The sequence below is a fragment of the Aquarana catesbeiana genome, linkage group LG04 (assembly GCF_042186555.1).
Source record: "Aquarana catesbeiana isolate 2022-GZ linkage group LG04, ASM4218655v1, whole genome shotgun sequence".
NCBI classification, from domain to species: domain Eukaryota; kingdom Metazoa; phylum Chordata; class Amphibia; order Anura; family Ranidae; genus Aquarana; species Aquarana catesbeiana.
The window spans coordinates 510,842,890-510,869,584 of record NC_133327.1 but is presented as its reverse complement, the minus strand read 5'-3'; the positions used below and the strand labels follow the sequence as shown (position 1 = coordinate 510,869,584).

Below are 26,695 nucleotides of genomic sequence, written 5' to 3'. Positions count from 1 at the left end.
AACATTTTATAACAGAAACAAAGAAAAATTCATTTTTTTTTACAGAATTTTCGGTCTTTTTCCATTTATAGCGCAAAAAATAAAAAACCCAGCGGTGATTAAATGCCACCAAAAGAAAGCTCTATTTGTGTGAAAAAAAGGACAAAAATTTCATAGGTACAGTGTTGCATGACTGAGTAATTGTCATTCAAAGTGTGAGAGCACCAAAACTGAAAGTTGGTCTGGTTAGGAAGGGGGTTTAAGTGCCCAGTGGGTAAGAGGTTAAAGTGAACCTGTGAAAAAAGAAGTATATGATCTATCATTGTCATTTTATTTCCAAAGGTGCAGGCTCTGGGGCAATCTATCCCCTGATCCTTGCTTTATTACAATGATAGTCAGTACCAGTCAGTGTCAGACAAGAATGCAGCTATTTTCAACTGCTTGCCTGATCCAGGACCATAATTGTTAAGGCATTGAGCTCAGGGTCTGGGGTAACAGACCTGGAACCTGCTCCTTTGAAAACAAGTCAGCAGTGCCAGCTCCTTTTATTTTCCTTTTTATGAGTTCTATACATTATACTCAATGAACCTGGTATATGAAGTCACCTCTAGAAACTGTAGGGCATAGGTGTAGTCCTCCAGCTGTTGCGGAACTACAAGCCCCATCATGCCTCTGCCTTTGAGAGTCATGCTTGTAACTGTCTGCCTTGCAGTGCCTCATAGTTACATAGTAGGTGAGGTTGAAAAAAGAAACAAGTCCATCAAATGTGTCTGATTATATGTCAGTATTACATTGTATAAACCTGTATGTTGTGATCGTTCAGGTGCTTATCTAATAGTTTTTTGAAACTATCGATGCTCCCCGCTGAGACCACCATCTGTGAAAGGGAATTCCACATCTTTGCCGCTCTTACAGTAAAGAACCCTCTACGTAGTTTAAGGTTAAACCTCTTTTCTTCTAAATTTAATGAGTGGCCACATGTCTTGTTAAACTCCCTTCTGCGAAAAGGTTTTATCCCTATTGCGGGGTCACCGGTACGGTATTTATAAATTGAAGTCATATCCCCTCTCAAGCATCTCTTCTCCAGAGAGGATAAGTTCAGTGCTCGCAACCTTTCCTCATAACTAATATCCTCCAGACCCTTTATAAGCTTAGTTGCCCTTCTTTGTACTCGCTCCATTTCCAGTATATCCTTCCTGAGGACTGGTGCCCAGAACTGGACAGCATACTCCAAGTGCGGCCGGACCAGAGTCTTGTAAAGCGGGAGAATTATTTTATCTCTGGAGTTGATCCCCTTTTTAATGCATGCCAATATTCTGTTTACTGATTAGCAGCAGCTTGGCATTGCATGCCATTGCTGAGCCTATCATCTACTAGGACCCCCAGGTCCTTTTCCATCCTAGATTCCCCCCAGAGGTTCTCCACGCAGTGTTTAGATTGCATTCATATTTTTGCCACCCAAATGCAATATTTTACATTTTTCTACAGTAAACCTCATTTGCCATGTAGTTGCCCACCCCATTAATTTGTTCAGATCTTTTTGCAAGGTTTCTACATCCTGTAGAGAAGTTATTGCCCTGCTTAGCTTAGTATCGTCCCCAAATACAGAGATTGAACTATTTTCCTCATCCCCCAGGTCGTTTATGAACAAAATAAATAGGATTGGTCCCAGCACAGAACCCTGAGGGACCCCACTACCCACCTCTGACCATTTTGAGTACTCCCTATTTATTACCACCCTCTGAACTCACCCTTGTAGCCAGTTTTCAATCCATGTACTCACCCTATGGTCCATGCCAAGGGACCTAATTTTGTACAGTAAACGCTTATGGGGAACTGTGTCAAATGCTTTTGCAAAATCCAGATACACCACGTCTATGGGCCTTCCTTTATCTAGATGGCAACTGACCTCCTCATATAAGGTTAATAGATTGGTTTGGCAAGAACAATTCTTCATAAATCCATGCTGATTACTGCTAATGATACCTGTCCTCTGTTTATCCCAATTTGTAAAGAGATTGGGACGATGGCGCATATATGGTGGCATTACCCGGAAATGAAAAAATACTGGGGGGAGATCAGGCAAATTATCAGTGAGATGACTAACATTGAAGTTCCAGACGACACTTGGGGGTGTTTATTCCACGGGATTAGAATGCCTACGAAGAAATATCTGAGAACGTTAATACCACAGCTCTTGAATGCGGCTAAAAGCCTTATACCTAGATACTGGCAAGAAAAAGGGAGACCCACGTTGCGGAACTGGTTTAACAAAATAAATGAAATTCAAAGCCTAGAATACTTAAGGTTCAGTGAGGGGACGGGAATGGGAGAGTTTGAAGAGAAATGGAGGGAATGGGCATAGTATAAGCGTTCTATGAGGTGTGCCGAGGTGATGGGTATTTAGAATGAAAATTAAGATGAGGACCCAAAGTAGTCTGACGGCGTTCAAGAAGAAGAGGAAAGTGGAGATTAGAACCGGTAGGAGCAAGGGTGAGGAGGAGATGGGCAAGATGAGTGTGGGGGGGGAGTGAGAGGAGTGGAAAGTGTATGGGGTAATACTTCTTGTATGCGTTTTAATGGTTGATACCAATTGTAGTGGGGTTTATTTAATATAATATGATAACGATTCAGAAAAAATTAGGAAAAAGATTTTATGTAATGCCACAATGATGTGAAGACAAGTAGGGACGAGAATGAACTGCAAAACTTGAAATAAGTCTCTCGGAAAATTTCGCTGGAGTGGCAAAAAATAAATAAATTCTGTCCTCTGGAGGTGCTTCCTGTGATGTGTCATAAGGATAAACACTGCAGTTTTGGTTACTGAAGCCCCCCGCTTGCCTCGTGAGGACTGAGGAGAAGAATAAATTCAATACCTTCGCCATCTCCCCATCCTTTTGTAACTAGATGTCCTTCCTCATTCTATATGGGGCCAATGTGGTCTGTCCTCCCTTTTTTACTGTTTACATACTTAAAGAATTTCTTGGGATTTTTTTCGCTGTCCTCTGCTATGTGTCTTTCGTGTTCTATGTTAGCCGCCCTAATTGCACCTTTACATTTCTTGTTGCATTCTTTATAAATGCTGATGATGATCCATCAACCTTGTATTTTTTGAGACTTGTAGTTTAACAACAACTGGAGGGCCACAGGTTGAGCACCTATGCTGTGTAGGGCAAGGGTCTCCAAACTATGGCCTTCCAGTTGTACAGGAACAACAGTTCCCATCATGCCTAGTCATGTCTGTAAATGTCAGAGTTTTACAATGCCTCATGGGATGTGTAAGTTCCGCAACAGCTGGAAGGCCGTAGTTTGGAGACCCCTGCTCTAGGGCAACACAGAATGTATGCGATAACTCTGCAGTAAGTTTGAAACATTTTATTTAACTCTTTAAAGTGTAAGTCCAGCCTAACACTAAAATCCCTGCAGCTAAAGACATCCACAATCTAACACTAACCTATGTAGCACTGTAAAGAGGAAATCAGTATACATACCTTTTTTGAAGTCGTTCCGATCCGGTCTCCAGCGGCGAAAGCTCTGCAGAGAACACAGCCGATAAAAGCTGTGAAATGAATGGGAAGTGATGTCAACCATAGAGTTACTATGGGGGCTTCCGTTGTCAGATGTGACCTCTGCACCCACCTCCACCAAGCCGCTGCTGACAGCTAAGCATGAAATAGGGTCAGATTGGCTTCAGAAAAGGTATGTATACTGATTTCTTCTTTACAGGGCTGGATAGGTTAGTGTTAGATCATGGGTGTCTATAGATGCAGGGATTTTAGTGTTAGGGTGGACTTCTACTTTAAAGCTGACCTATACAGTATTTAAAATTAAATTTGAGTATTTTTAGCTTAGCTGCATTGTGTGAGCAAAAGAGAATTATACGTTGAAAAACTGTTAAAGCTTTTGAAAACAGAATGTGATTTTGTATACTTCTGGCAGCTATGTAAATTAATGATTTTTGTGGAACCAGTCCAGCACTCTTTACCAGTGGGAAGGATCTTGGTTTCTGCAAAAGCTGCAAGCTTGACTGGTTGAATTTAGTCAGTCTTTTCCAGGGAGCACATAGTCATGTATAGTATACTGTATATAATCCTTGGACAACAGTCTTCTGATACAGTAGCATCGTATGTCACTGTGAAACCTGAATTGCTCTCCAACCAAAGCTTATCCAGAGGATTGGTAATCTGACAGGTTATAAAACCTTGTGTGAATGCTATTGTTTTCTGGTGCTGCACAACCTTGCAGAAAAATTCTGGTCACATCTAGTACTGGCTTCATCCATAGGATTGAATGGGGTGATAAAGTTTGTGTGTGTGTGTATATATATACTTGACTTTTTACCTATTTTGTTACATTACAGCCTTTAGTTAATTTTTTTTTAATCTGGCTTATATGTGATAGATCAGAACACAATAGTCTAAGTTGGTAAATTAAAATTAGAAAAATATATACAAAAACCAATTTTTCAGAAATAAAAAACTGATAATTGGCATGTGCGTATGTATTCACCCCCTTTGTTATGAAGCCCATAAAAAGCTCTGGTGCAACCAATTACCTTCAGAAGTCACATAATTAGTGAAATGATGTCAACCTGTGTCTAAGTATCACATGATCTGTCATTATATATACACACCTTTTTAAAAGGCCCCAGAGGTTGCAACCCCTAACAAGAGGGACCACTAACCAAACACTGCCATGAACACCAAGTAACTCTCCAAACAAGTAAGGGACAATGTTGTTAAGTACAAGTCAGGGTTAGGTTAAAAACAAATATCCAAATCTTTGATGATCCTTAGGAGCACCATCAAATCTATCATAACCAAATGGAAAAAACATGGCACAACAGCAAACCTGCCAAGAGACGGCTGCACACCAAAACTCATGGACCGGGCAAGGAGGGCATTAATCAGAGAGGCAACACGGAGACCTAAGGTAACCCTGGAGGAGCTGTAGAGTTCCAAAGCAGAGACTGCAGTATCTGTACATAGGACAGCAATAAGCCGTACGCTCCATAGAGTTGGACTTTATGGCAGAGTGGCCAGAAGAAAGCCATTGCTTTCAGCAAAAAACAAAATGGCATGTTTTGAGTTTGCGAATAGGCATGTGGGAGACTCCCAAAATGTATGGAGGAAGGTGCTCTGGTCTGATGAAAATAAAATTGAACTTTTTGGCCATCAAAGAAAACGCTATGTCTGGCGCAAATCCAACACATCACATCACCCAAAGAATACCATCCCCACAGTGAAACATGGTGGTGGCAGCATCATGCTGTGGGGATGTTTTTCAGCAGTCGGGACTGGGAAACTGGTCAGCGTTGAGGGAAAGATGGATGGTGCTAAATACAGGGATATTCTTGCGTAAAACCTGTACCACTCTGTGTGTGATTTGAGACTAGGACGACCAAGACCATAGAGCATTTTAACAGGACAGGTTTCACTCAGAACAGGCCTCGCCATGGTCGACCAAAGAAGTTGAGTGCATGTGCTCAGAGTCGTATCCAGAGGTTGTCTTTGGGAAATAGATGTATGAGTGCTGCCAGCATTGCTGCAGAGGATGAAGGGGTGGGGGGGTCAGCCTATCAGTGCTCAGACCATATGCTGCACACTGCATCAAATTGGTCTGCATGGCTGTCGTCCCAGAAGGAAGCTTCTTTTAAAGATGATGCACAAGAAAGCCTGCAAACCGTTTGCTGAAGAAAAGCAGCCTAATGACATGGATTACTGGAACCATGTCCTGTGGTCTGATAAGACCAAGATAAACTTATTTGGTTCAGGTGGTGTCAAGCGTTTGTGGCAGCAACCAGGTGAGGAGTTCAAAGACAAGTGTGTCTTGCCTACGGTCAAGCATGGTGGTGGGAGTGTCATGGTCTGGGGCTCCATGAGTGCTGCCAGCACTGGGGAGCTACAGCTTATTGAGGGAACCATGAATGCCAACATGTACTGTGACATACTGAAGCAGAGCATGATCCCCTCCCTTTGTAGACTGGGCTGCAGGGCAGTGTTCCAACATGATAACGACCCCAAACACACCTCCAAGACAACCACTGCCTTGCTAAAGAAGCTGAGGGTAAAGGTGATGGACTGGCCAAGCATGTCTCCAGATATAAACCCTATTGAGCATCTGTGGGGCATCCTTGAAACGGAAGGTGGAAGAGCGCAAGGTCTCTAACATCCACCAGCTCCATTATGTCGTCATGGAGGAGGGAGTGGAAGAGGACCCCAGTGGCAACCTGTGAAGCTCTGGTGAACTCCATGCCCAAGAGGGTTAAGGCAATGCTGGAAAATAATGGTGGCCACACAAAATATTGACACTTAGGGCCCAATTTGGACATTTTCACTTCGGGGTGTACTCACATTTTGTTGCCAGCAGTTTAGACATTAATGGCTGTGTGTTGAGTTATTTTGAGGGGACAGCAAATTTACACTGTTATACAAGCTGTGCATTCACTACTTTACATTGTAGCACAGTGTCATTTCTTCAGTGTTGTCACATGAAAAGATATAATAAAATATTTACAAAAATGAGGGGTGTACTCACTTTTGTGAGATACTGTATATACATATCCCTCATTTTTGTAAATATTTTATTATATCTTTTCATGTGACAACACTGAAGAAATGACACTTGTAAAGTAGTGAATGTACAGCTTGTATAACAGTGTAAATTTGCTGTCCCCTCAAAATAACTCAACAACCCGTTGTAAGAGGGCAGCAAAGGCACAGCATGTCTATTAAAGCCACAATGGAAATCTAGGCAACTGCTACCTCTAGGTTCCAATCAAAATTTCCTCAATGTCCCTACTTAATCATATGCACAGAATTTTATGACTTGGTGCTAGGCTGGTTGACCCTGCTCAGGAAAGTATATTAAAGGGGAATTGGGACTTTAAATGAAGCGGTTGAAATGCGGAGGTGATGATAGAAAATAGTTTTATTCATATCAAAATAGATGATAGAGTAATTTCATATATATACATATGAGCACAAGGTGTAGACATAATGGTACAAGGTATATATAAATAAACACATAAATAGGGATATATTCATAATGAGCAATTGATGATATATGCAACAGCAATATGGCTTACAAATGTCGAAAACAACATGCCCGGCACCTGTGTTCGCATGGTATAATTCTAAAATTACTAGGTTCATGATAATGACATCATCAGGGCGTATTAGGTGTCTCTGTAGCATCAGGTAGCTCTACGCGTTTCGTGGATGTATCTCCACTCGTCAGGAGCAGATGCGACAGATACCTGTGAATTATACAAACAAGGTAAACCACACTCTAATAGAGGGGGATAAAGATAGTATTTAACCAAGAACACTCACCAACCCCGGCCGTGAGTGCGATATGGGGCGAGTGAGACACGGTGGACCAGAGGCATGGACCACATTACGGGAGCTGAGGCGGCGTGTGGTACATAGACAGCTTGGGATGATGTTAAGGTGCCTGGGATGGTCTCCATAAACAAAGGTGCTGGTGTGTGAGTCAACAGACAAGGGTATCTGGGAACAAATGAGTAAAAGTGTATGTGAAATTGAAGTGATAAATTTGAGGTAATATATAAATATACCCCAAGTGTGTGCATGTATGTTGATGAGTCGGGGAAAAAATGTTAAATGAATGAGTGTGATATGTGTAAGGTGAGCTGACCTATGTCTGAAAGGTGACTGACAAAAAGCTAGTAAACACAGCAGGGAACTAGAGCGTAGTGATATAATGTAAAATGTGGATATGTGTAAACAAAAACGTGTAATGAAAAACTGTGACAACCAAGGTGGACCTAGACCAAACGACACTTACCCAAGCTGCATGCCATGCATCTTTACCACACACCGCCTCAGCTCCCGTGATGTGGTCCATGCCTCTGGTCCGCCGTGTCTCGCTCACCCCATATCGCACTCATGGTTGCTGAGTGTGCTTGGTTAAATACTATCTTTATCCCCCTCTATTAGAGTGTGGTTTACCTTGTTTGTATAATTGACAGGTATCTGTCGCATCTGCTCCTGACGAGTGGTGATACATGCGAACACAGGTGTCGGGCATGCTGTTTTCGACATTTGTAAGCCATATTGCTGTTGCATATATCATCAATTGTTCATTATGAATATATCCCTATTTATGTGTTTATTTATATATACCTTGTACCATTATGTCTACACCTTGTGCTCATATGTATATATATGAAATTACTCTATCATCTATTTTGATATGAATAAAACTATTTTCTATCATCACCTCCGCATTTCAACCGCTTCATTTAAAGTCCCAATTCCCCTTTAATGTATTCGATATAGGGATTGGAGGCTCCCACCCAGGCCTCATATAAATTCCCAAACTTTCCTTCTTGACCCTGCTCAGGAAAGTTGCCTTTTGCATATGCCCTTTAAAGATGAGTGCCTCTTTGGAAAATACTTTGATGCGGTTACAGAGGGACAGGGGGGTTCCTTCACCGCTACCCAAAATCCCAATCCCCTTTTGAATTTTCTTCCTCCGCCTTGTGTATACGATCTGTTTCCTGCTCCCCCACCCCAGACATCATCTACTGCAGGGCCATCCTTTCCATAAAGTAACTTGACCTCTGAGCCTGCAGGACCTGTTCAAAAGTCTTCTTCACAATTAAGTTTTGCCCCCACCACTGGAGGTGAGGGGATGTTTAATGACATTTGCTACAGTTTGGAGCAGAGGTGCTCCAGCCTTTTACTCTACTCTGTCTTTAAAGAAGTACACAGAGTCTTTATTGCTATCCTCTCTTTTGTTTTCTACTACCTGTTCCAATTTTCTGCTTCACGAAAAGTGGACCGTTTTCCTACACCTCCCTGCAACTTTACAACCACAAGGGATGGTCATCTCCTTGCCCTTTGCGAGGATTGACATGGACTTTCCAAATCCCACACAATGCCTGCTTAGGCTTGTAGACTTGCCACTACATCTCTCGTGGGAATTTTTGCCTAGCTTTATTAGCAAATGCAACGTGATGAGGTACAGTATATTCCTTATTTTATTTATTTATTGATTACAGATGCCTATATAGCACCATTCCTCAAGGAGCTTGCAATCTAAGGTCCCTAACTTACATAACCTGCTAGGGCAAATTTAAACAGGAGTCAATTAACCTACCAACATGTCTTTGGAGGCACAGGGAGAACATGCAAACTCCAGGCAGGTAGTGTTGTGGTTAGGTTTTTAACCGATGACCCTAGTGCTGCTAGGCAGAAGTGCTGACCACTTAGCCACTGTGCTGACCACTTATCTATTTACACAGCAGTTTAATATTTACATTGCTAAAAAAAAAACATTGTGCATGGTGCTATTCTGTTAATCCTTTATTTACACTCTGAACTTCATGTCCCAGGGTGCCTTGGAGACCTTTTCCTACCAGACTTCTGAACCTTTTTAGTTGAACCATTTGCTCAAATGCTGATGCTCACACTTCTCCCATTGAGTTGATCCTGCATTCCTCTCAGGCTCCTTCCCTGACCCTGTACCACCTGGGGTATCTGGGTTCAATCATTTTTGTCTGTATCCAGGCCCTTGTTCCGAAACATACTTTTATTTTTACCCCTCTGTTGCTCCCCAATGAGAATTTTTCTCTGAATCTGCTGGTGATCTCTTTTGAGGTAGGCCCTGTTTTGTTTTTTCCAATCAGGGTCACTAGGACTTTGCTCCTCACTATGTAGGGAGGTTTGCTCCATTACCCTTTTATTTCTTATTTCAATGATACATATCTCCCTGGTTTACAACCCTCAGACTCTGCCCCAAGCTCTGATATGTTCTTTCCTCCCCGTAACGGTTGCAGATTACCAAGTTGCCAATTATACAGGCTTCGAAGATATTCTGCTCTCACCTTCTCAAAATAGTCAACTTCTTTTAGCCAACTTACTACTAAAAAATGTCACATTGCCTCTGTTCTCAGTGTTTCCCTTCTATGCTTTTTCCTCTCCACATGCGGCCTGCAGGTGCCCCAGTAGTTACCTACCTCTCTCACCAAAAATCTTCAGTTGTATGTCTGCTCTACAGACTAGAGAAATATCCCAGTATCTCTTTTTCACTTATATCCACTAGTTACTTTTGTCTGATGTCATGGGAATGAAGTGTATCCTCTATGTCACCAATGGCTGGTGCACACAGGCAGTATTTTTACGTTCAACCCAGTGGGCTGAACGAAAAAAAAAATTTAGGAACTTGCTGTACTAAGTATGCGTTTTTAGTACAGTGATCTCCCCTCTGAGCTATTGTCTTCTGACAAGGGGACTGCCCCCCCGTCAGAACACAATGATCAATGCTCGCAGCCAACACTGATGGATGCCAATTGGATTGTCATTTTCCAGCATGCCCGTTCTACACAAGCTGGACAGGCTGCTGTACACACTACCCAAATGATATTCGACCAGTGTGTACCAGCCTCAAGTTGCTGCTACTGAGGTGAAGATTTCTGCATTGTCTTCGATGCTAGTAGAGCAGATGTTGCTCTGAAGGGAGATATCAGATTGTGACCCTTTGAATTGCCTAGGTCAAGAGATGACCATTAAACATTAAATGCAATATTTCCAACGCATTCCTGTAAAAATGGCTGTATTCAAGAATTGGTGCTAAAGCGACCAATGGCTGGAACTGTGTATAGTCAAAAGGAAGTAATGTCACCAGCACACCAGGATCTTCAAAATTGGGTCCAAAACTTTAATCAGCGATCACATAATTACAGCAGAAAGCGACTAATTCTGAGCCACTCGGGACCCCTTTATCATGCTTGTGTCGCTTTCTGCTGTAATTATGTGATCACTAATTAAAATTTTAGACCCAATTTTGGAGATCCTGGTCTGCTGGTGACAATACTTCCTGTGACCATTAAACAGACCCTTCCACCAGATCATCCATTTTAACAAAAATCTTCCCATAAGATATGTGCATAAAAATATTTTATGCATAGCATATACCTGTAATTGTGTTCTGTGTGTGTGGAGAGGCAAAAGCCTTGAAATGACTGCTGGATGCCACCATCATGGATACAATTTCAGTAGCCATAGCAGACTCAGAGCTGTAATTCATGTGACACTCTATACTATTCCCCTTATCTCTATTTCCAGCTGCTACTGAAACATACTATGTAGAGAGATGAAAGGAGGAGCATGGAAGCATGGCCAGCACTAAGCATAATTAGACACTTCTAGAATAGGAGAGAGATATGAATAATGAGAGAGGTGGAAGTTCAAAGGCACATTGCAAGTAAAGAAATAATTTATGGAAAAAAACACTAAATAAACATTTAAAATACTTATATGTTGCCTTAGCCTGCAAGATAATGAGATGGTTAAGATGGTGACAAGCTCTCCTTAAGACAGGACCAGAACAAGATACTCAATGGTGGCAAACTGGAGATTAGAGCTGACAGCAGACAAGCTAAGTTGAAGATCAAGTCAAAGGTACAGGCAGGCTGAAAGCGTAAACCAGAAAACAGTCTGAGTCTTAAATAAAAGGCAATCAGAAGTAGCAGTATCCACTTACAGACACTCTTGATTAAGCACGTGCTTGTGATTGAGGCCAGGCATACAGTTGGAGCATGACCACTTTGCATTCTTGAATATTTTCTAGAAGATGGCAAGGGTAAGCATCTAGGTCTGGCAGGTTTGATAACTGCAGGTAGTACACAGCTGTGATCTTTACCGCTGTTTTGTCAAAAAGGCCTGTGTAAGCTCCAGACAGAGGGACTTGGGGTATATGCAAAGCTTTATCTCCTTATTGCTCAAGATGTGGCAGGGGAGTGAAGGAAAGACGGGTATACATTGCATCTAGGGCCGGTGCTGAATTGATTCAGCTACTTTAACCTTCATAGGATAATTGCAGGTTTACTTTAATGTTTTCTTGAATGCTTATACTCCCTCCTTTTGACAGCATATACTTGTTTGGTGACCTATTCTCTGTATGGAGACATCATGGATTTCTCTGAGTCTATTAGATACGGATTAGGGACAGAGAGTCCTTAATCTATAGCTGAATTTCATCAGAACCTCAGCCTCAGAGCTTTAGCACAGCAAAGCTGTGTGTGAACACAGCTGTGGGTTAAATATCTGCAGGGATTGGTTTACTCTAGTTCACCAATCTCCCCCTCCCCCCCACTTGGCATTTAACCGATGGCTGAGGTCTGTAGGACTCGCCTTGCTCTTTTTGGAGGCTGGGACAGGTGGGGCGGGGGTCTAGTGTAGTGTGTGTTTTCGGGAGAAGTGATATCGCACCAGGGGATATTATAATGTCTACTTTAGGTAGAAGGGGTACACATAACCAGGCAAAACACATGTTCACTTTGGTGCTTTCATAGTGTGACTAAAAATAAAGGGTGGTCAATTGATATACTCTGATTGTGAAATCAGAGAATTCTTCAGCTTCTGATGTCTCCTCTGTGTGCAGCTAAAACTCTGTCTCTGATCTGTATCTGAGATGGCTCAGACCATTAGCAGACTGGAAGTCAGGTTTATTCTTTTGCTGAGTAGATTTGTGAGTTCACTGATTTTCCTTCTGCTTGTGGCAATATGATTGCAGCATGGGCTCTTCACGCGCTTCATCTTCAAGATATATACAGGGTTCTGGACTAACAGGAGAGGAAAATCTTATCTGGACCACCGCCACAGCAGTCAAGATAGGAGAAGTGATGGGGGGAATTCACTGATCTCCTCCCTTCGTATACTAATAGGGGAGTTCTTGAGTTCACAGAGCTAGACTTTGGAGCCCTTGGACTTTGAGTGGCAGGTAAAGTTTGTGAATCCGAGGAATGCAAGCTAAAACTGGAAATGCAGATTTAATCCCCTTGTGTTAAAGCTGAAGACTTGCAAGACCAGCTTATAATGATCTATATGATTTGTGTTAGATCGTGACTCATTACTTACTGTCTAACATCAATGTATTACAACTAGGTAAAGCCAGATTTAATTTCATAGTTAATCTGAAAAGAAAAAAAAGACAGACAAAAGTTAAACCAACAGAGAAAAACAACCCAGAAAACACGTTGCTAGTACTGGGTTGGACCCCCTTTTGCCTATAGAACTGCCTTAATTATTTGTGGCATAGATTCAACAAGGTGTTGGAAACATTCCTCAGAGAATTTGGTCCATATTGGCATGATAGCATCACGCAGTTGCTACAGTTTTGTCGACTGCACATCTATGATGCGAATCTCCCTTTCTACCACATCCCAAAGGTGCTCTATTGGATTGAGATCTGGTGACTGTGGAAGCTATTGGAGTACAGTGAACTCATTGTCATGTTCAAGAAACCAGTTTGAGATGATTTGAGCTCTGTGAAACGGTGCTGGTAGTAGCCATCAGAAGATGGGTACACTGTAGACATAAAGGGATGGACGTAGTGAGCATTGTTATTTTATTCATTGACATTTTATACACAGAGTGATGTTCTGAGTTGATTTACTATATTTATTCCATCTAAATAAGATTATTTGAAACACATTAATGGGTTGCACTCTAGGGTATATGATATAAGGGAATGTATTGGCATGCAATTTAATCTGTACTTTTTTATAAAAAAATGTCCACTAACCACTCAAAAGTAGGGTTTAATAGGGCATAGGCGGTGCATGATTATGTATCCATTCTTTTAGAACTTCTAATGATGTCATGGCTCATGTAGAAATCCTGTTTGTAGAGTACATTTGAACGAAAAGTGTTTATTATACAGCCACTTCATTTTCCAGAGACATATTAATGACTTCAAGGTGGTGATGAATGGACTGACTAGCCAATATTGTAACCTTTTACATAAGACTGAATTCCTAATGTTGACTTTTGCACCTACTATACTGTATATACTAGTGTATCCATATGCATAGGTAGTAGAAACTTTGTTTAGTGATCTAATCGAACAAAGGTATTTCTATGCATGTATTTATTTAATGTAAATTTAAAGGAAAGCAAGGTGTTTTTATGAGTTGATGTGTTTTTTCGCTGCTATAGGAGCATATTTTTTTAGTTAAATATTTTGTAAATGTATGTGGTATCACAATACTCTTTATCAAAATATAACATAGTGATATAATATTTTATGAAGTGCCCTTTATTGCAATGTATGGTACATTTTTGTATAAAGCTGAAATAGCACCTTAACATTGCATTTTTTTTCACAGTTCAGAAAATTGGAAACATGCTTTTGGAAAAAGGAGCCCAAGATTTATTTTTGCAACTTCAGCTGGAGTGTGGATATTTGTCTCTCTATTACTATGAATACAAGAAGGCAAAAGAATTTCTCAATCAAGCCAAAGACATGGCAAGGTTAAAGATAATGTTATCAGGTAAGCCCTATTTTTTATATATTTTATTTTAAATTGGTTGAAAATGATTTGAATCACATATTATACAATTTGTCGATATAATGTGTCAAAGCAAGGACAGATTTTCATTTTAGACCATATGTTTTGATAGTCTTCCCATGCATAAACTTGACTCAAATTGGGAAGCAGGTGATATCTACTCAGCTGTGAATAGAAAGATGCTATCCTTCAAAAGGCAGTATTGGTGTGTGTTTGTAACTCTCTCCCCATGGAAACAGAGAGTTGAGCGATATCTGAACTGCCCATATCTGTCAGATTAGGCTTTCATCATAGATGGAAATATTTCTTTAGAGCAGAACTAAAGCCTCCCCATTATACATGGATGTTTGCAAAACTGAAAAGTTGGAAATGAAAAACAAATGTACATCAATGCATACTTAGTCTTTTCCCCTGGCTGCATGTACAGTCATGTAAAAAAAAGTATGTACACAACTTGAAAACTGTTGCCTTTTTCAACATATTTGGACAGGCAGATATTGTATCATGATTTGAATGCTGCCTACAGATAACAGTGATCTACAGTGGGGACGGAAAGTATTCAGACCCCCTTACATTTTTTTACTCTTTGTTATATTGCAGCCATTTGCTAAAATCATTTAAGTTCATTTTTTCCTCATTAATGTACATACAGCACCACATATTGACAGAAAAACACAGAAGTGTTGACATTTTTGCAGATTTATTAAAAAAGAAAAACTGAAATATCACATGGTCCTAAGTATTCAGACCCTTTGCTGTGACACTCATATATTTAACTCAGGTGTTGTCCATTTTTTCTTATCATCCTTGAGATGGTTCTACACCTTCATTTGAGTCCAGCTGTGTTTGATTATACTGATTGGACTCGATTAGGAAAGCCAAACTCCTGTCTATAAAAGACCTTACAGCTCACAGTGCATGTCAGAGCAAATGAGAATCATGAGGTCAAAGGAACTGACTGAAGAGCTCAGAGACAGAATTGTGGCAAGGCACAGATCTGGCCAAGGTTACAAAAAAAATTTCTGATGCACTTAAGGTTCCTAAGAGCACAGTGGCCTCCATAATCCTTAAATGGAAGACATTTGGGATGACCAAAACCCTTCCTAGAGCTGGGCGTCCAGCCAAACTGAGCTTTCGGGGGAGAAGAGCCTTGGTGAGAGAGGTAAAGAAGATCCCAAAGATCACTGTGGCTGAGCTCCAGAGATGCAGCCGGGAGATGGGAGAAAGTTGTAGAAAGTCAACCATCACTGCAGCCCTCTACCAGTCGGGGCTTTATGGCAGAGTGGCCCGGCAGAAGCCTCTCCTCGGTGCAAGACACATGAAAGCCCACTAAAAAACACCTGAAGGACTCCAAGATGGTGAGAAATAAGATTCTCTGGTCCAATGAGACCAAGATAGAACTTTTTGGCCTTAATTCTAAGCGGTATGTGTGGAGAAAACCAGGCACTGCTCATCACCTGTCCAATACAGTCCCAACAGTGAAGCATGGTGATGGCAGCATCATGCTGTGGGGGTGTTTTTCAGCTGCAGGGACAGAATGACTGGTTGCAATCGAGGGAAAGATGAATGCGGCTAAGTACAGGGATATCCTGGACGAAAACCTCCAGAGTGCTCAGGACCTCAGACTGGGCCGAAGGTTTACCTTCCAACAAGACAATGACCCTAAGCACACAGCTAAAATAACCAAGGAGTGGCTTCACAGCAACTCTGTGACTGTTCTTGAATGGCCCAGCCAGAGCCCTGACTTAAACCCAATTGAGCATCTCTGGAGAGACCTAAAAATGGCTGTCCACCAACGTTTACCATCCAACCTGACAGAACTGGAGAGGATTTGCAAGGAGGAATGGCAGAGGATCCCCAAATCCAGGTGTGAAAAACTTGTTGCATCTTTCCCAAAAAGACTCATGGCTGTATTAGATCAAAGGGGGGCTTCTACTAAATACTAAGCAAAGGGTTTGAATGCTTAGGACCATGTGATATTTCAGTTTTTCTTTTTTAATAAACCTGCAAAAATGTCAACAATTCTGTGTTTTTCTGTCAAAATGGGGTGCTGTGTGTACATTAATGAGGAAAAAAATGAACCTAAATGATTTTAGCAAATGGCTGCAATATAACAAAGAGTGACAAATTTAAGGGGGTCTGAATACTTTCCGTCCCCACTGTATATTGACCACTTTAGCTCAGGGGGATTTTACCCCCTTAATGTCCAAGCCATTTTTTGTGATACGGCACTGCGTTATTTTATTTTGGCAATTGCGTGGTTGTGAGATGCTGTACCTAAATAAACTTGATACCCTTTTTTTTCCCCACAAATAGAGCTTTCTTTTGGTGGTATTTGATCACCTCTCCGATTTTTATTTTTTGTGCTATAAACAAAAAAAGACCGACAAAATAGAAAACAAATCAATTTTTACTTTCTGCTAGAATACATATCCAATACAAAAAAAATTTAATTTCTTCATCAATTTAAAAAAATCCCAATAAGTATATATTGATTGGTTTTGGGCAAAAGTTATAGCGTCTACAAACTATGAAATTTTTTTTATGGCACTTTTATTTATTTTTTTTTACTAGTAATGGCGGCAATCAGCGATTATTAGCGGGATTGCGAGATTGTGGCAGACAAATCAGACACCTACCTGACATTTTTGGCACTATTTTGGGGACCATTGACATTATTACAGTGATCAGTGCTAAAAATATTATAGTGATCAGTGCTAAAAATATGCACTGTTACTGTACTAATGACACTGGCAGGGAAGGGGTTAACACCAGGGGCGATCAAAGGGTTAAGTGTGTCCCTAGGGGGTGTTTGCTAACTGTATGGGGGTTGCCGGGTGAAGACAGATCGGTGTTCCTGCTTAGCAGGAACACAAGATCTCCATCTTCTACCTTGTCAGAATGTCGATCTGCATTGTTTACATAGGCAGATCGGCGTTCTGCCTCTCCCAGGAATAATGAACGATTGAGGGTGGTCGCCGGACATCAGGTTCGCTGGACCCACTTATTGGCATCCCCTGTGTCTAATCAATGCGTGATTCTGCCCTCCAGTTTCTATTGCACTAAATGACGTGCATAGAGCCGCAATAGAGCCAACCTCCCACAGTACATCTGCGGTAGGCAGTCGGCAAGTGGTTAACAAATGACACATTAACTTGACATGGAACATTGAGTCTAATAATCTAAATCTACAAAAAAATGTTGATTTTTAATGCGTAAAAAGTAGGTACAATATTCCCCTATATTTTCAATCCTTGAAATTAAAATCCAGTCTACAGATTAGGTGCCTAAGATTAGGCCCTCATTAGGGAGTATGCAGGCAGAATTTGCCCTTTAGATTCTGGTGTCCTCTTTGCTATTGGCATCATGCCAAGATCAAAAGGTTTCAGATCCCTAGGAGTCAAGGTATTTAAAAAGATCACCAAATGTCTGGAAACATTTGAGCAACATTTGAGAACATTTAATTGTGGAGTTTTCAGGTAACTCTGGCAACAGTTGGTGTCAAAATCCATGCATCTACAATCAGAAAAAATGTGTCAAATTAATCTGCATGGGAAGTCTGCCAGAAAAAAAAAAGACTTTTCATGTTAAAAAAAACAAAAAACAAAACTTTAGAGCAAGAATACAGTTTGCCATTGACTATATAGGCAATGGCCAGGCCTTTTGGAACAATGTGCTGTGGATATAGTTGTTAGGCCACAGTACCAATAGATAGTATGTTTAATGCAAACCAGCATTTCAAGAGAAGAACCTTATACCAACTGTGCAGCATGGTGGTGGAAATTTTATAGTTTGGGGTTTCTTTGCTCCTTCGGGGCCTGGGCAGCTTGTAGTTAAATCAACTTTGAATTCTGCATCGTATTCAAGTGTGCTTGATGAGAATGTGAGACTATCTCTTCAGATGTTAAGTTAAGCCAGAAATCAATCTTTCAGCACAATAATGATTCACAGAGGAATGTCTCAAAAAGTATAAATGGAGGGCTATGTATTGGCTTAGTCCCTGATTTCTAACACATTTGCAGTGTTGTGAGGGCTTTGAAATGGGCAGTTTATACAAGTTTATACAAGGAAACAGAACTGTAGGAATTGTGCATTGAGGAGTGGTCAGAAACTACTAGCTTCTGATGCCACGGATGTTCTTACTTTTTCCACAGCATATCTTACAGGTTTGTTGAATTAATGTTTGAAAAGTCAAATTTTCATTGTGTTTTTATTTAACTGTATCACCTTTATCTGTATGCACTGTTTGAATGAAGATCAAATGTTTGCCTGTGTCCCAAGTGGTGTGAAGGTACAGCAACAGGATTGTGGTATCACTCTTGGAATCTCCTTTGCCTTGATCTGTTCTAAACTATCTAGCTCAGAGGTCTTGGGCTTTTTCCAGTCTTCTTCAATCTACAAAGGGTCATTTAGTTCTCTGAATAAAGTGTTTTGCTTGGTGTTTCATAGACTAATGTAGCTTCCCTAGTTCCTGTCTACATCATTCTTTTGCAATTCACTTTCCTCTGCTTTAAATCCCTCTCACTAGCAAAGTGACTTAGAAGGTCTAGGCAAGTTAGTGAGCAGCAGTTTAAAAACACAAAATAAGGTATATCTTGAATGAAAGTATAGCTTACCCCTTTAGGAAGTTTGAACACTATGCAAATCAAAAGAAGCACAGTCCCATAGAGTGGCTAGAACCCAGCATCTCAATACAAGATCCGTTTAGCTTAGTATTCTGAGACAGTAGGACTTTTATATCCAGCTCAGTAACCTGAGCATTTCATTTTGTCTTAAGTTATGATGTACACACACTTTTGCTGTTATATGTATATATATCATACACTAAGTATGAGTGTATTGTATATATAGGGTATGTGAGCATGTTGTCAAGCACATGTTCTATGTAACTTTCACCAAATGCAAAAGTGTTTTTCTGACTGACAAAAAGTTACCCCTCTTTTGAAGCTCTATAAAATACTCTACTAATAAGACATTGACATTTCTGTACATTCAGAAAAAAAGAATGTAAAGAGCCAGAACATTCCTTTCCACTTTTGCCATGTTCAATTAATTCAAAGCACAACAGGATCTATATTAAGGCTTGTCTGTAGCACCAGCTGTAATCTTGAAGACATGCATCAATAGGTTTTGCAATTTGCGGCTGAATTCCAGCATGTCATTTACATGCCTCCATTTTTTTACAGTGTTAGTTTAATAAAAATGAATATTTGTTAGTTTTATATGCATTATTTTAGGCGGTTTAACTGAAAGTATTTAAGGTGGTTCTAAAGGCAGGTTTTTTATCTTAATGCATTCTATGCATTAAGATAAATTGTGTGCAGCAGCTCCCCTCAGCCCCCCCCCATACTTACCTGAGCCCCATCTCGATCCAGCGATGTTGCACGAGAGCCTCGGGTGTCCGGGGGCTCTCCCTCCTCATTGGCTGAGACAGAAGTGGGTGCCATTGACTCCTGCTGCTGTCCATCAAAGGCAGTAAGCCAATGAGCAGAGAGAGGGGGTGGTGCCGAGCCGAGGTTCTGTGTCTAAATGGACACACAGAGCATGCTATTATTGAGCTTATGATCTACCAAAACCCCCAGATCCTTCTCCACCACGGATTCCCCCAGTTGTACTCCCCCTAGTATGTATGATGCATGCATATTCTTAGCCCCCAAGTGCATAACTTTACATTTCTCAATATTAAACCTCATCTGCCACATAGTTGCCCAATTAGACAATGCATTGAGGTCGGCTTGTAAATTGGAGACATCCTGTAAGGACGTTATTCCACTGCATAGCTTGGTGTCATCTGCAAAGACAGAAATGTTACTTTTGATCCCAGACCCAATATCATTTATAAAGATATTAAAAAGTAAAGGTCCCAGAACTGAACCTTGGGGTACACCACTGATAACCTTAGACCATTCAAAGTAAGAATCATTAACCACTGCTCTCTGAATTCTGTCTTTTAGCACCTTCCCACAATCACTAGGGCATGCAAGTCCAGAAAAAGGGGTACCTATTCCTGCCTTTGCATTCTTGAACATAAAAATCAATGTGCAAAATAAGCTGCAGATCAGGATGCATAGCAAACTTGTGGGATATGGGAATGCATTTGCATGTAAATGTCTGCAAATGTTTTGACAAGCAATCGCTTTGGGATGTATGACAACCACCCATGGTGGCAGTGATCAGCTATGAATACAAGTCATTTGATCTTAATTTGAGCAGGCCGAGTCGCATGTTAGGCGAAGAGAGTAATTCAGATATGTAAAACATGATTTAAGTGTCAGTAATTAGTTAATGGCTAAAGCTGAATTTGATATACTACCTGCATTTTATGACCCCAAACCTATTTAAGTAACCGTACACATGCTTTACAATCACCATTGTAATACCGAGGTGTGATAAATCTTTTAAGATCTGCATGTATTTTCCATCATTGCCAAATATTATTTGAAATAATAGAACACAAGAGGTCACCGTTGAGCTTTTGTCTCATTTGACCTGCTAAATCTGTAATATGACATAAAATGACCAGATTTAGCCAACTAATCTTCATTTCTACTTTACTTTTTATTTCATAAAGCACTGTATTAGCCACACATATTTGCAGCAAGGGATTACATTTTTGCAACAGATTATCATTTTCTACAGCTACATAGCTGTTTGTGAGTGTACAAGAGAAAGAGATGTATTGTAGATTTCAGAAATCTATATAATGAATATTTTTAGACCCGAGTAATATTTATATCTATTTTTTTAAGTTTACATGTTACCATCAGTAATATTATTATGTCTATGATGCTACATCAAATATAGGCCATATGGGCTGAAATATATTAAATTGGATGAATTGTACACACATTACTTTTCATATCATAAAAAGGTTTGAATCAGACGAGCAGCTTGATGAATAAGGTTCTACTATTGTTTACCAGGGGCCCCTAGTAATAAGGGACCCTCTGCATATCTCCCAACTTTCCTTTTTTTGGAGGGACTGATTCTCTTTTGAAACCAAGTCCTGCTCTTTCCATCGTTCTTGTTGTATAAAACAATTTACTCTTTAACTACCAAAGTACAGTGAACCTTTCTTCCAACTATTTTGAAATACCAGTAAAACGAAAAAGTTTAACCAATCATATTTTTGCATATTAATTCTTCATAGTCTGCATAACTGTGGGAGTGGCAGGGGAGTGTCCTTTGCATATATATTTTGTGCTGAAACATGTCCCGTTTCTTAATCTCAGAAAGCTTGGCGGTATGCATATGTGTTACAACACAGACTGTTATAGATCAGGTCATGAAGCAAACAACGTAATTATAGCATTTCACATTAACCTATATACAATTTCTGAATACTACACTGCAGACAGACATGCGTAGAAGCCATCTGTACCTAGAATCCAGGGTGCTCAGGACCTCCAAAGTCTGGGCACACTGTTTTTCAAAAGCTCTGGCTCACCTCCTGCACTTCACTATTTAGCTCTCTTTCTTTGATTAGTGGCCTCACTGACCATTAGTGAGATATTGGGGGAGGCGTGCCTTTGCATTTATATAGAAGAGCTCCCCAGGTTTCAAGGCTTATGGGGTGCTCTGTCAGCTATATGAAAGTACTTGCAGGCACTTCCAGATTCCTGCTATTTTTGTCCGCCTGCAATCTAATAGGCAATATGGTAGATCATTTTAACGCCTATATAAAAGAGAACCAGTCAGAAATGAGCATTTCTAAAACGATAATTGAGTCTATACTAATGTTTCTACCCTGGCAGTTCATTTACAGAAATTGCCCATATGGTCCTTAACGTAAACTCCCCTAACAACCAGTAGACAGTAATAAACTACTATGGAAGACTTTCATTCAATGTTTTCCAACAAAAGTAATCACGTTCTCAGTCTCGTACGTTATGCCGCGTACACACGAGTGGAATTTCCGACAGAAAGAGTCTGGACTTTTTCTGTCGAAAATTCAGATGGACTTAGATAGAGAACATGTTCTATATTTTTCCGATGGAACAAATTACTATCGGCAAAACCGCTCATCTGTATGCTGTTCCGACGCACCAAAAACAACGCATGCTCTGAAGCAAGTACGAGATGGAAGCTATTGGCTAATGGCTATTGAACTTCCATTTTCTAGTCCCGCCTTCTGGACGGTCGGAATTTGGTGTGATTGTGTGTATGCAAGACAACTTGAACGGAATTCCGTTGGAACTCCGTCTTAAAAACCTTCAGAGTTTATTCCGATGACAAAACCAGTCGTGTGTATAGGGCATAAAAGTCCGTGCATAGTAAAAGTATGTTAAGGTATGGCAAATGCTGCTAAAACAACTGTTCACACAAGCCCTTATATGTCAGGTCACTTTCTCTTGCAGTATTTTCTTTTGCGAATGTAAGATGTGCAGATGAATGACACAATCTCCCCTCTTCCAACCACAGAACGCCTTGCATTCTGTGAAAATAATGCAAGCTATTTCCTGAATGGAAGAGGCGCCGACCTGCTATGGTCTGTACTCCAGCCAGGACTGAAGTCCCAGCGTCAGACATTCATCACCTACTGTACTGTTAGGGGTAAATTCAAAGTAAAAATGTTCTCAAATACAGCATCATACAAAAATGGCACATGATTCATTGGTGGTATTTTATTTCTACATTGCAAATGTTCATAAATAGTCTTTGGCTGGAGTTCAGCTTTAAGCATATTTGACTGGTAACATACATTTTGAAATTCTGTTGTGCATAGTCTTTAATTTGGCCAAATGCTACCCATCATAAGACCTGAAACAGATCTGTCTAGTTCGAGTAACAAAAACAAAGGCTTGTGAGCATACAAACACTGTCAGCGCTCAAAGTCACAAAAATACAGGGAAAAGGTTTAAAAATGTTTGTGTGATGACTAGGGAAAATCATAAAGAAGGTGGATATAAGACTCCTGCAGCTCCTGGAAAATCTAGGATGGATCCCTCAAGGACATGCAAAGGAAAGAAACAGCAGGGCGCCAAGTTATAATCATATTTTTATTTGGTTATAACCTCAACATATCTATTTTGACTGAATGGTGATATATGAATGACACTCCTACTTGTCATCACTGCTCAAGATTAGTGATTTAATCTCCCTACCTCATTTCTCACGTTAGCCATTTTATTTATATATATTTTTTCTCATCTGTAAGTCAAGTCATACAGTAGAATTCATGATTTCTGCTCAATTATTTTCTGTGGGAATTTGGGAACAGTGGGCTTGACTACCTGCTTTGGCCTGAAACTGAGCAAAATAATGATGGCAACAGAAGGAAGCTCCACCTGGCAAAAAGCTTCTTTTGGAGAGCCACAATGTGATATCAAGCCATTGGGTGTTCCAGACCCATAGGCTGGCTGTAAAACTAAGAGGGTTTTTTTTTTTTTTTTTTTTTAAACTTGGCCTTAAAATAAAGGAATATATTATCACCAGTACAACATATACTTTATATTGCCGTAAGTTCTGTTACACATGGCTTGGAATTCATTTACTTTTATATGGATCTGAAAGATTATTCTAATTAGTATAGGATTTATAGGAAAATATTACACATAATAAAGTTGAATTGCTCCTAAAATGTTTCAAATGGTATGTTAAAATTAATTTGGATGTCTGCATGTCAGATCTACAGTTTTATTGTTTTTTGCACTTCATTTCAGCAGAGCACAATCAAAGCATTATCTGTAATTCACGGCTGAAGTCTTTAAGACTGTTGAGTTAAAATCACTATAACTGATTGAACATAATTGATAGAGGAGATGTCTACGTCAAACATTAAAATTGACAATCTCAGGTCAGATAAAGCAATCTGTCAGGCTTGGTATTGGAACAAGTGCTAATCCTGAAAGCCTCAGTTTGAGAAATAGTTGCCATTATTATGTTTTGCCCTTAGATGTGTTTATTATGTTGTCTAATCCTCTTCAGCAGTAATCTGTGATGCTGACACATCGTACTGTTTCTGCTTTTCTGTCCTTAGGTTGTACATCATTCAGTATTATCCCCTGATGTCTTGAGTTTTGTTATATTTTTTCCTACGAAGTCTGAGTAATAAAATTGGACCTGCTTAAGTCTTGTTTACACCACATTCCCCATATTCAATGTGGAGTTCCGCATGTGCATTTACATGCTTCTGTAATGAGTTTGTGGTGCAGTTCATTTTATTGCTTTACGGTGTGTTTTTTGGACATTATTTGTTTCGTTGATGAGTTATATATAGTTGTATAGTTAGTCTGGTTGAAAAAAGACACAAATCCATTAAGTTCAACTAATAAAAGGGAAAAAAAAAAAAATAAATCATACAATCCCATATACACAATCCTATACCCAGTTGATCCAGAGGATGGCAAAAAAACCCAGCAAAGCATGATCCAGTTTGCTCCAGCAGGGAAAAAAATTCCTTCCTTTTCAGTTATATTATGTGCATTTAGGAAAGAATCCAGGCCTTTTTAAAGCAGTCTGATCTTGCCAGAACCAGCTCTTGAGGCAGCTTATTCCACATTTTCACAGCTCTTACTGTGAAGAAACCTTTTTGTATTTGGAGATTAAATCTCTTTTCCTCTAGATGTAAAGAGTGCTCCCTTGTCCTCTGTTATAACCTTAAAGTGAATAACTCAGCACCAAGTTCACTATATGGACCACTTCTGTGTATATACATTTTGATGATATCCCCCCTTAATCTGCTCTGCTCAAGAGAGAACACATTCAGTTCCTCTAATCTTTCCTCATAGCTGAGCTCCTCCATGCCTCTTATCAGTTTGGTTGCTCTTCTCTGCACTTTCTCCAGTTCCCCCAATATCTTTTTTTGTAAAGTGGTTCCCAAAACTGAACGGCATATTCTAGATGAGGTCTTACTAACGATTTATACAGGGGTAAAATAATATCTCTTTCTGGAGTCTATACCTTTCTTAATACAAGAAAGGATTTTGCTTGCTTTGGAAACCGCAGCTTGGCATTGCATGCAATTATTAAGCTTATGATCTACAAAAACACCCAGATCCTCCTCCACCATTGATTCCCCCAGTTGTTCTCTCCCTAGTATGTATGATACATTCATATTCCTAGCCGCCAATAGCATAACTTTACATTTATCAACATTAAACCTCATTTGCCACCAAGTTGCCCAAATAAACAGTGCGTTGATGTCAGCTTGTAAGTTGAAGACATCCCGTAAGGACGTTGTTCGACTGTATAGCTTGGTGTCAGCTGCAAACACTGATTTGGTACTTGTATTCACAGAGCTTACATACCGTATTTATCGGCGTATAACACGCGCCGGCGTATAACACGCACCCCAAGTTTAGGAGGGAATTTTAAGGAAAAAAACTTTTAGGAGGGAAGTTTAAGGAAAAGAACTTACATTTAAATGCCCATCAATGCAGCCTTATCAGTGTCCATCTGCAGCCTTGTCAGTGCAGCCTTGCCCCAGTGTGCAGTGCAGCTTTGCCCCAGTGCAGCTTTGCCCCAGTGCAGCCTTGCCCCAGTGCAGCCTTGCCCCAGTGGTCAGTGCAGCCTTGCCCCCAGTGTACATTACATGATCGCCGCCGACATACACAAGTTTAGTGTGTAGTTTTAAATATGGCGCCGCGGAGTTTGGAGGGACATGGCGAAGCTGAACGAGCGCCGCCGAGAACACAGTGACTGGGCGGAGCCGAGATGCACATAGCCGAGGGTTCTTGGCTCTTCTAGGCGCCGTTCACAGTCACGCCCAGTCCCTATGATAGACATAACACAGGTCCAATGGCGGGACTGGACGTGACTGTGAACGGCGCCGAGATGAGCCAAGAACCCTCGGCTATGTGTATCTCGGCTCCGCCCAGTCACTGTGTTCTCGGCGGCGCTCGTTCAGCGCCGCCGAGTCCCTCCGAACTCCGCGGTGCCATATTTAAAACTAGACGCTATGTGAATGTCAGCAGCATCTTCGGAGCGGTGAAGGAGCGGTGTGTATACCGCTCCCTTACCGCTCCTGCCTATTGAAATCAATGGGACGGCGCGGCTATACCGCCGGCAAAGCGCCTCTGCAGAGGCGCTTTGCGGTGGTATTTAACCCTTTCTCGGCCGCTAGCGGGGGGTAAAACCCCATTTCTTAATACCGTGTATTGCCCCCTTTAACACCAATGACAGCTTGAAGTCTGTTGTAGTATTTGTGGATGAGGGTCTTTATCTTCTCAGATGGTAAAGCTGCCCATTCCTCTTGGCAAAAAGCCTCCAGTTCCTGTAAATTCTTAGGCTGTCTTGCATGAACTGCACATTTGAGATTTCCCCAGAGTGGCTCAATGATATTGAGGTCAGGAGAATGAAATGGCCACTCCAGAACCTTCACTTTATTCTGCTGTAGCCAATGACAGGTTGACTTGGCCTTGTGTTTTGGATCATTGTCATGATGGAATGTCCAAG

The 26,695-nt window shown here is 40.7% G+C and overlaps 1 protein-coding gene across 1 annotated transcript in view; it reads left to right on the top strand.

Annotated features, from left to right (window-relative positions):
• TTC27 (tetratricopeptide repeat domain 27) overlaps nt 1-26,695 on the top strand; it is a 795,933-nt gene that overhangs the window by 224,446 nt on the left and 544,792 nt on the right. The window contains exon 7 of the mRNA XM_073627729.1: nt 14,117-14,281. Within this exon, the coding sequence (XP_073483830.1) occupies nt 14,117-14,281 (165 nt within the window). The remainder of the gene's footprint in view (nt 1-14,116; nt 14,282-26,695) is intronic.